General features: G+C 54.4%; 1 protein-coding gene across 1 annotated transcript; it reads left to right on the top strand.

Moving 5' to 3' along the window:
* The first annotated feature begins 5,140 nt into the window (after positions 1-5,140).
* Positions 5,141-10,688, top strand: LOC141478618 (elongin-A-like). The gene is made up of 11 exons (XM_074167645.1): positions 5,141-5,244; positions 5,573-5,759; positions 7,007-7,110; positions 7,492-7,903; positions 8,166-8,280; positions 8,654-8,803; positions 9,034-9,128; positions 9,412-9,586; positions 9,794-9,905; positions 10,194-10,342; positions 10,627-10,688. Exons 1-11 carry the CDS (start codon positions 5,141-5,143, stop codon positions 10,686-10,688), a joined length of 1,665 nt encoding a protein of 554 aa, XP_074023746.1.
* The last annotated feature ends 246 nt before the right edge of the window (positions 10,689-10,934 follow it).

Raw genomic sequence — 10,934 nt, 5'->3', positions numbered from 1 at the left:
GCTGGCCGTGGCTGTGGCAGCTTCCTACCGCTGTGGAGAGTGATACTCACCAGTTGGACTGGTTTTTTTGGGGAAAAACCCAAATTTTCCTGCCCAATGGGGCCCAAAAATTCTCCAGTGGCTGAAGGGTAACGCTGGGGGTGGGAAGGGGCGGTGGAAGTTGGTGGCGGAAGACTGAGTGATGTTTTGCTGGGAAATAGGGACTGGTTTTGCCCCAACTCATCACATTTTCCCTCTTTTAAAACGTTTGTTGCACCGTATCCGTTCCCCACATGCCTTCCTCACCCTCCTCTTCCTCCCCCTTTCAGCCGCATCAATGTCGGGGACCAGTTTCAGGCAGAGCTCCCTGCCATGCAGGACAGATCCTGCTTGGGACAGGAGGAAGAAGACCGAGCCTCCCTTGTCTGGAAGCCGTGGGGTGACATTGAATCCAACCCCGAGACTCAGGAGAAAGGTTTGTCTTAAACCTTTTCTTTGGGGAATCGGGAAAATTCCACCTTCTCAGAGTTACTTGATAGGGCGTTTGGGTTCTCTCCCGTCTTGTCTTGGCCCCGTAGCGATCGAGGGAAGGAGATGGCTAATTTTTGGGAGGAAAGTGGCTAAATAAGAGCCGATGGTGCTCTCGGGAGCATCTTCCATGAGAAAGGGGGGGGTTTTGGCGGTCCCAGCTCATCTGCAGCCAGGGAGGAGTTTATCTCTGGAGATCCCGCTCCAAAAGCTGCTCTTCCTGTGGCAATAGTTGGAATATGGGCCTTTTTTCTGTGCGTTTTGTGGTTTCCGTTCTGTTTTCTGCCCTTCCTCCATTTCCCATCCATCTCCTGTGGCATCTTTTCTCCTTTTTGGAGGAAAACCTGACTCGTTGGTGTTTTTTCTTTCCTTTGTAGTTTCAAAGCTGCTGAAGATGGCCTCTTCCAGCGGCAGAGCCGGGGCAGGGCTGAACGCGGAGCTGGCTCTGCATTGCCTGCAAGAGGCTCGGGGCAACGTTGCGGTAGGGAGCAGCGCTTCCCCCTGAAGAACCCGCTTTGTGACTGGTTTGAGCTGGGAGTTGCTCTGAGTTGGCTCTTCCAGGGGCCGGAATCTCTTTGCTCAAGGCGCCGGGTGCTGCCCGTGGCGGCGTTAAGGTCTGGTGGGGTGACAGAGCCCGTCCCGGTGCATCCATTGGAGCTTGTTTGGATTCTGGGACAGTTGCGAGAATGGAATTTCCCTTTTTCCTTTTTTTGCCCTTTTTCCTCCTCTGCCAAAGGAACTGATGTCTTTTTTTCCCGTTAAATCTGGCAGGAAGCTCTGGAAATGCTGCGCTCTGGGCCCCCCCGGAGACCCGAATGCCACCCCTTGGCTGATTACCATTACGCAGGTAAATGGGAGGAGAACAGATCCCTTGGCTTTGGGATTTATCCTTTAAAATGTCAGTTTTGGGTGGGGAAAATAGTAGTTTTAATCTATTTGTGGGGCTTTTTGAGGCAGGGAAATGCGTCTTCTAATAATTTGCCTGTGGCTGTTTATCCCAAGGCTCAGACACTTGGACCCGGCGGGAACAGCAGCTCTTTAAAGAGGCTTTTTACATACATAAGAAGAATTTTCGCCTCATCCAGAAGGAGGTAAAGCCATTGGACCGGGCCGGAGCTGGTTAGCGGGGAGGCTTTTAACCCAGAAAGCCCTATTTTCAATCCCCCGTTGGAATCCTGTCCTTAGGACCCTTCTTCCTGCTAAAAACCCAGCGGGAGAAGACATCATTGCCCTCCTTTGTAATGACAAGGGAGTCTTTAATATCCCTGGATTTCTCCCCATAGATCCAGACAAAAACCGTGGCCCAGTGCGTTGAATATTACTACAGCCACAAGAAGAAGATCCGTTTTGGCTGCACCCGACCTCGCCTCATGCAGAAAAGGGTCAAGAGAGTCCGGGATGAGGAGGAAAAAGCCAAAGGCGAGGTAAAAAAACTGCTGGGGGGGTTTGTTTCCTGGACGAATCCATCTGCTCAAACGTTCCTTGCCAGGAAACAGGGATTTCGTTCGCAGAAATAGATATTATTTTAATTTTTTGTGGGTGGGGTAGCAAGGTTGCTGTGTGGCTTCAGTGCGTGGGAATTGCACCTTTTCAGCCCCATTGATAGATTTTGTGGAGGAAAGTGCTTTTCCACTTGGGACAGTAGAAATAATACATTTTTTCTTGCAAGTTGTGGCTTTGCACCCCGTTTTCCCATTGGTTTTTTGAGTGTTTAGTGCTCAGACTTTACCTGGGCTGATAAGCCGCGTGAAATCCATGGCAAAAAAATCTTATTTATTTGCCTTTTTGAGACATTTCAAGTTAGTTTTTGCCCATTTTGCAGGCCATTTGCCACCAGAAGAAGAGGCCGCGTTTTATGACCAAAGACAAGCCCACGCCGGGGCATCACCAACTTCATCCCCACAGCGCCTGCGGCTCCTCTGGGGATCCCGGGACCTCCGTGTGCTGGGACTTGCCCTGAGGTGAGTGCGGAAGGTCAGCCCTCCCTTTTTCGTCCCCAAATGCCTCATTTGAGCTCAAAAAACAACCCAGTGTGGGGGGCAGAGGGGGAGGGCAGCTGGAGGATTGCCCTTGCTGGATTGCCCTTGCCCCAGGGCTCCTTGGTGGTTTCATTTGATTTTCAACCCAAACGAATCTGTATTTTTGGAGTCAGGGAGACCTTCCCCGGAGCCGTGAGGTTCAGAGCGGCCCCTCCTTGTGCAAAAGCCTCAGGTTTCCCCTTTTTGCCCAGGACAAACTCAAGTTCCATTGAGTTTTGTGGCCCGAGGCTTGCACACTCCAGTCCCTCACAGCCAGCAAAATGCCTCCAGTTTTAATTTCACCTCATTTGAAGTGATCGACCAATTAATTCTCCTATTTTAAATGCCAAAAAATCCATCTTCTTTAACCACCGACGTCCAGAACGGTATCATTTCGTGGCCAAACAGACCAGGAATTCACACAAGTAGGAAATAACAAAGCTGGATCTAAAGGATTTCTAAAAAAAGGATTTAAATATGCCTTTCTTCTTCATTTCCAGATTGTTTGAGAAGATCCTCATGAGAAACACCCCCATGAGGACAAGTCCCACCAGACCACCAGAAAGTCCCACCTGAGGCTCCATCCCCCCCGGGCTGTTTGAAAGGCCCCGGGCACCGACACCGACCCACCGGCGGGGCCATTTTTCCCTGCATGGCGGGCCTGTGCTGGTGACTGGGAGCGCTCCCTGCCCTCCCTGCCAACAACAGCCCATCCCAGCAGGGAGAGCTCCATGTGCCCCTTGTCCCCCCCAGACCTCCAAGGCCCCCGGCCCTCCCTCCCGTCGTTGCCACCCCTCAGCACTGGCAGCTCCCTGTCGTCCCTGCACCCCCCAGAAAGCCAGCCCCCCCAGCCCCAGAGCCACCAACTGTCCCGTGATGACAGCCTGTCTCTCCTGTCCCTTCGGGAGCCCCTGGACTCCTGGCCCCCCCTGCCACCCCTGAGCCATGGCCAGGGCCAGGCGTGCTCTCCCAAGGAAGACAGAGCAGAGGTGCCAGGCTGGATGGGAGGGAGAGGAGCCGGCAGGGACAGGGACAAGGCTGTGGAGGGACATGGCCTGCTTTGGGCCGGGGACACAGATGCTTCTCCTGGAGGGAGGGCAAGAAGAGAGACAAAGGAGAGCGACTGGGAGAGGGAGACGAGCTCCTGCACCCTCCTCGCACACCTGCCAAAAATAAAGGCTTTTCCCTCTCTTCATTTATTGCATTTTGTTGGTGATGTCACCATCCCAGCCCCAGGATCCCACTGGGTGTCACGGAGACTTACCAATTTGTTAACTCCATGACCCATTTTTGGGCCTGTGGGGTGGTCCTGGTGAATGAGCCTTTCATCACAAGGGAGATGCTCCAATCCTTGAATCATCCTCGTTGCCCTTCGCTGGACTCTTTCCAGTAGTTCCCTGCCCCTCTTGAATTGGGGAGCCCAGAACTGGATGCAGTATTCCAGTTGTGGCCTCACCAGTGCAGAGTAGAGGGGGAGAATGACTTCCCTCCACCTACTGGCCACACTCTTCCCTAGGCAGCCCAGGATTCCGTTGGCCTTCCTGGCCACAAGAGCACACTGCTTGCTCATTGTCATTTTGCTGGCTACCAGGACCCCCAGATCTTTCTCTTTGGAACTTGTCTCCAGCAGGTCCACACCCAACCTGTATTGGTGTCTGACATTCTTCTTCCCCAGGTGCAGGACCGTACACTTTTCCCTGTTGAACCTCATGAGGTTCTTCCTTGCCCAGCTCTCCAGCCTGTCCAGGTCTCGCTGGATGGCAGCACGGCCCTCCGGCGTGTCAGCCACCCCTCCCAGTTTGGTATCATCAGCAAACTTGCTGAGGATACGCTCCGTCCCCTCGTCCGGGGGGGGGGCTCAGCCCCTTGTCACTGATGAATATGTTGAACAGGACTGGACCAAGTATTGACCCCTGGGGGACACCACTGGTTAGAGGCCTCCAGCTTGAACCTGCTCCATTAATCATTACCCTTTGGGTCCTGTCACACAGCCAGTTCTCAATCCACCTCACTGTCCCCTCATCCAGCCCACGCTTCCTTAGTTTCCCAACGAGGATGTTACGGGAGACAGTGTCAAAAGCCTTGCTGAAGTCAAGGTAGATGACATCTGCTGCCCTCCCCTCATCCAGCCAACCAGTTATAGCATCGTAGAAAGCTATCAGATTGGTCAAACGTGATTTACCCTTGGTAAACCCATGTTGCCCACTTCCAATAACCCCCTGCTCTTCAACTTGTTTGGAGAAGACATCTAGAATGAGTCTCTCCATTACCTTCCCAGGGATGGAGGTGAGACTAAGTGGTCTGTAGTTCCCGGTGTCCTCCTTCTTGCCCTTTTTGAAGACTGAAGTGATGTTGGCCTTTCTCCAGTCTTCAGGCACCTCTCCTGTTCTCCATGACCTTTCAAAGATGATAGAGAGTGGCCCAGTGATAACATCTGCCAGCTCTCTCAGCACTTGGAAGTGTCAGCAGCAGCCAAAGCCGGAGACAAGAAGGAATGTGGTGGGGCAGCAGAGGTGGATGGGGCCTCCCTGGGGCTGTGGTTCGGTGGTGAGGGCAGGATGAGGTCTGCTGGGAAGGGAATAAGGGAATGTTTTTAACAGGAGTTAATGTACGACATGGGAAGAGGTCAAAAGGCTGTGCTGTGCTTGGTGTCTGAGGACCTGGAGCTCTGGAAGGAAAGGGTGTGGGATGTGGCCCGGTGGCTGGGGTTGTTGGAAGTGTGAGGAGGCGCCCTGAAGCCCAGCTCCCCTGGGGAGGTTGGGAGCCCGAGTGCTGTGGGAATGGGGTGATTCCAGGTCCCTGTGCTGAGGCTGCAGCCGAGAGCGAGGAGCCGGGCGCCCCCAGGCACTGGCTCTTCAGCGGCTCTTCCCCTTGTTGTGGGGAGCGTTTGGGGCAGCACCGGTTGGTATTTTCACCCGTAGAAGACAGAGCAAATCCCGTTTCTCATTGTTGAGAGCAATGGGGGTAGTGGGAATGGCTGGGAGGGAACCGACGAGCTGCCCTGTGTGTTAATAACCCCTTCCTGGGCTTCCTCCCTCTCTTCCCAGGTTCAGGAACATTCCTCACATGTCCTTTGATGACACGGCCAGGGAACCGGAGCAGACGTTCAGCCTGAACCGGGGTCCGACGGGGGAGCTGGAGTACCCCACCAAGTACGATGCCGACCCACGGGCCTGGGGGGGTGTAGGGGGCTGCTCCTCCCGAGCGCAGGCGCCGCACTCCATCCAGCTGCTGGCGAGGTGCCCGCTGTTAGGAAATCGTTAGCAGAGGGCAGTTCCTTCCCTGGCATCTCAAAGGTGCCCCAGAGCAGGATTTGCCTCCCCGTCTCCCTCCTGCCCTTGTCGGGTGAGAGCTCTGCTCTGACACCCATCTCCCCGGAGCCGCGGGGGTTCCTGTGCCTGCAGCCCAGAGCTTTTTGGGGTGCGGAATGTTGAATCCCCTGCTCCTGGCCCCAGTGACAGCTCGTCGCTGGCCACAGGAGTGAGGGAAGCTGCTCCTCCTGCTCCCTGGGCCATTTGCGCTGGGAGGAGGGGGCAAGGCAGCGGGGTGGCAGCCTGGACACACAGCTCCGGTTCATAAAACACACCGTTACTGTTGGGATCAGTGTTTCGCTCTTCCAAAGCAAACCAGAAGGACTTTGGTCATGGCAACGAACTCCTAAATATAATGGCGATGGGGCAGTGGTTTCTGGTGAACAGAAGCTCTGGAGAGGCTGCCTGAGGTGCCCGTCGCGCTGGACGTTCTTGGGGTAAGAGCTGTGAAATCTCTGCCGCTTCCCGGGTGTCTCTCAAGTCCCGGGATAAGTCTTTGCCCCGGCAAAGCTGCCTCCCCGGGAATGGGGCCTGTTCCCTCGGCCGCCTGCTCCAGCCCCGTCTCACAGGCGCGATTGTGATGCGGTTCTAGAGATAAAAGGCAGCGCCAAGGAGCGTGTCAGGGGGAAGCCTCGGAGGACACTCGCTCGTCCTCAGCTCCTCACCAAGCTTCACCCTTGACCGAGACCTGAGAGTCGGAGCCATTCCTGACGCTAACGGAATCGGCATTACATTATTAGAATTATTATTAGAACTAATATTAGTTTAGATTACTAGTTTAATATCTTATTAGATTATTAGTTTACTAGCTTGATAGTTTATTAGTTATCAGAAGTAATAATCCTGACGATTATTAGTGAAGTCTTCTGTCATCGAACTTACCCGCGGTCATGGTAAATACTAACTTGGGTTATGGCTACAAACAATTAATGTTTGTCTAAGGCAGAGTTAACTCATCTTTGATTTACAGAACGCTAGTAAACGCTACAATGGCTGCTGAAAACATAATTTATGATTTGGGGTATCTTTGCCGTTAGATCGAGGGGGTTTATTTCTACCTGGCGGGGACGGGCAGGGGGTTAACTTTATTCACCCTGTGGGAAGTTGAGCAGAGGTGAGGATGCCGCGTGTCTTGCCAAGATGAACTGACGTCCGGGCTCTCTCCTGAAGGAGACGCCTCTTGGGAACGCTGTGACGGAGCCGGACACAGACTTTGAGGCGAATTTCCAGGCTGCGTGGCAGAAGCTGGAGCGGCTGTGCCAAGAGGCACTGAGGTGAGTGAAGCTGGTTGGTGATCTTGATGGAGAAGCTTTGTTCTGGTTTTGCCGTGGGGAGGAGAAACTTCTCTGACCGGAGGTAATAAAAGGGGAGGCTCTGGGAAGGCTCGTGAGACAAGCGTGCTGACTCTGGATGGGGTTTGTGCCTCGCTTTGGCAGAAATTCCTGCCTCTGCTGGCCACGGAGCGTTGGGCTGCTGGTGGCCGCAGTTTTGGGTGAACGTAGGGACCGACTGCCAAGAATCTGCGTTTTGATGAAGCGATTAACAGCTTTCAAAGGCCTTTCAAGGCCAGCAAAGGGCCTTTAATAAAGCAAGAGATGCAATCTGCTTGCTGCCCATGTTTTAATCTAACGATTTTGGGGTTTTTATCCCTTCAGAGAAAACAAACAAGCTGAGAAGGAAAAAAGTCGGGACTCCGAACGAGGCAAAGTGGAAAAGACCAAGCTGAGCCTGGAGACGTCACAGAGGAAGCGCAAATACACCGACGCGTCCAAAAAATCGACAGGCTTTTCCTCCATTCTGGGGGAGGATGAAGAGGAAGAGGACTTTAAACCCCCCACCATGTCCTTTGAGGAGTACCTCACCTATGACCAGCCCCAGAAAAAGAAAAAGAAGCGAGCGGTCAAAGCCTCTGTGTCGGCTGGGGAGGAAGAGCAACGGCACAGCGCCCATTTGCTGTGCCACCCCAGCGTCGACAGCTCCTGCTCCAGTCGCCAAAGCCCCAGCCGCAAGCGCAGCAATGAGAAAAGGGCAGAGCAGGAGCCACCAGAGGCTCCTAAACCAAAGAGGGTAAGGTTCTGAAGGGTCTGCAAGTGAACCAAGGATGTGGGACCAGCTGCTCTCGGTCCTCTGCCCTCTGGGGCTTCTTTGTTTTCCCCTTAGAGGTGCTGGCTCTGTAAAACCTTGCCTGCCGAGTCTTGTTGCTCAACTTTGAAACGCTTTCCCCTTCAGAAAGCGTTTTTATAATCTTAGCAGCCTTTTACGATGCTGAAAAGGTGCCTCATATCCATGTTACGGGTATGTAACTTGCATGACCATCGTCTCTTTCCAGATACTTCTCGATGTGGACATAAAGCTCCCGGAGATCCCCCTGCCGCCGCTCCAGGCCAGCTGCAGCCCTCTTCCTGCTGCTGAGTCCATTCCCTGCTCCCAGAAGAAAAGGAGAGGTATGTTGGGCAGGCAAATTGGGCTGAAATGGGCTGCAGCCACTCTTTGTGAGAGGGAGTGGATGGTGGCTGCGTTCAAATCTTCCCGTTGGCGTCCGCTCTCCCGCCTCTTGGTGCCCAGAGCCCGGGTTTCAGCCAAGCGGCGGCTTCTCTCCCACGTGCTCTGGCAGAAACGAGGAAGAGCCTTTGCTGACCCTTCTGGAGGCTCGGGCTTTGGCCTTGCCCTTCCTGAACCGGGTTGTGGGTCTCAGAGAGAAGCCTCAGCCCTTGGCGTTGCTTCTGGGGGACTCTGATTTGTGTCTCCTGTGCCATTCCTCAGGCTGGGCTCTTCTTTGCTCTGTTCCCTTCTTACCCCGAGTCTTCCACTTCACAGCGGTTTACTCAGCAGCTGAAGAGATCGAAGGGGGCTTCACAGGCCGCCGGCTGTATTCAAAGACGCCCGTGTTTTCAGGCCTTAAAACTGCCCGAGTCCCAAGGACTCCTTCTCAGCTGTGCGTCCCAGTCGTCACCAGCAGCATTGACTGTAAGTACCGTTCCTCAAGCACTGGAAATAGTGGTAAATGGAGCCCTGCGCAGGCACTTGGAGACACTGGTGCCTGATGACCCACCAGAGCTACGGCACCCACGGTTCCTTTCTCCTTCCCCTCCTCTTGTGCAGCGGCTGCAGCGGTTTCCACTGCATTCAAGGAGTTGAGCCTTTTTCCTTGGTGAGGAAGGGGCAGGATAAATGCTCTGCATCTTGCTTCTCTCTAGCGATCTGTGAAGCGGGTGGTGTCCCTGGGCTGGAGCCAGCGTTGGACAGATGCACTGTCCGAGAGCAGCTTTGTGGCGCCGAGGAACGTCACCATGTGAGTGCCTGGGCCTGGGGAAGGGCTGGTGACACGCGGGAGGGACCTTCTGTCCTCATCTGCGATAGATGAATAGTCAAGCACAGCGCCCTTTGCAGCCAGCGGTGGCTTTTGCTAGTCCGGAGTTCCTGGAGTCGGCATCTGCCCCTCTCTTGCTGCACGTTGCTCCCAAAGCTGCCTTGCCCTTGATGCTGTTCCAGTGCCGCTGGCGCCAGCCCGTGCCGAGGGAGAGGGGGGTGAAGGTGTCCGGGGGGATCCCAGCTCACGAGTGGGTTTGTTTCAGGTCCTCGTTGAAGATACAGAACGGCTCTGGCGCAACCGATGTCTCCGAGACTTTAAGAACGAGGAGCCCAAAGAGTCCGAGTCCTGGCGGGAGATGTACCTCCGCCTCCAGGAGGCACGGGAGCAGCGGCTGCTCAAGTTAGCCCAGAAGATCGGCTCAGCTCAGGCCAACAAAGGTAAGGAAGGGCTGAACGATGGGAGAGGGCTCTGGGAATGCTGCCGAGGGGACGTCTTTGTGTGGGGAAAGTCTTCCCGAGTGGCTGGTTTAACTCCGGTCCAATTTAGGAGCTGCTTAACTCTCTGTTCTCTACTAAGACAGGAACTGAGGAGCCCCATTTATCATCAGCTGCATCTCAGCAATGTTTCCCTTTGGCCTCCTACAGGTCAAGCAGCCAAAACCATGCTTCTGGCCTCCCCGCCAAAGGCCCCTCGGGACGTACGACGGAGACAGGAGATGTTTGGGACTGGAGGAGCTCTTGTGCCAGAGAAGAGCAAGTGAGTGTTTCTCAAGGAGCGCTTGCTGTTCAGGGCCTCTTCTCCTCGGCATTCCTGCAGGCGCCGTGTCCTGGCAGGAAGGGACACCGTGTCCTCGGGAGGCCCTTTTCCAGGGAAACCTGTAACTGTAATGGCCTCTGTCTTGCTGGGAAGCCTGGAGGTCCTGGTCCCTGCTGGTGCCGTGTGGTCTCAGCCATGCTGCTGTTAACACACGTGGCTTGTACCTGAAGAATTGCATCAAACCACAGCGAATCCTTTCCTGAAACGCCTGTCCCGTCTCTTTTTCAGAACAAAACCAGTCCTGTGCGCATCCACTGAATGCCACCCTCGTGTGAGTGAGAAGTCCTGTGACGGGCCCAGCACCAGCAGTGCCCGCTCTGTCCCATCCTCAGCCAGCACCTTCTCCTCCTGGGACCCCAGGAAACCACCAGCGAAGAGTAAGTACAAACCCCGGAACGTCCCTGAGTCTCCCTGAGCTCCTCCTTCACAAACGCAGGAATCTGCTGCTTCTGCCGGCTCTGCAGGAGGGGGGATGTTGGTGGCCTCTCTCCTCTCCCCAAGGAGAGGATAAAGGCTGTTCCAACGCTCACGCCTGCCTTGGGTCTGCTTTGCCAGGGCTGCAGCTTGGAACTGCTCTCTGCTCCCCTCCTCTGTGGCTGCTGCTTTCATGGGAGGGGCTTTGGGGTTGATTTGTGTTTTCTTTTTTCTTTCTCTGTTGCAGAAATTGCACCCTTGATGGCACAGTCTGTCAAAGACTTCAAAAAGAGGTGCTCTCAGAGATAAGCTGCAGCCCAGACCCGGGACTTTCCCTCTTGGGGACGCGTGGCACTGATGGAGGAGAAGGTCCCCCGAAAGCCCTTTTCTTTGGACTCTCGGGAGGCTGCAGCTTTGTCATCTGTCAAAAGAAGGGTGTACAGCATCTCCCGAGAACATGTCAAGTCTTCGCACCAGCGGAGAGTGGAAGATCCTGAGAATATTGACTTTTTAACCTCTTAATAAATTATAAGATGGTTTTACTTGATATTTTGC

This window comes from Numenius arquata, unplaced genomic scaffold, assembly GCF_964106895.1.
Source record: "Numenius arquata unplaced genomic scaffold, bNumArq3.hap1.1 HAP1_SCAFFOLD_925, whole genome shotgun sequence".
Taxonomy (NCBI): domain Eukaryota; kingdom Metazoa; phylum Chordata; class Aves; order Charadriiformes; family Scolopacidae; genus Numenius; species Numenius arquata.
This window is presented reverse-complemented; position numbering and strand designations above follow the sequence as displayed.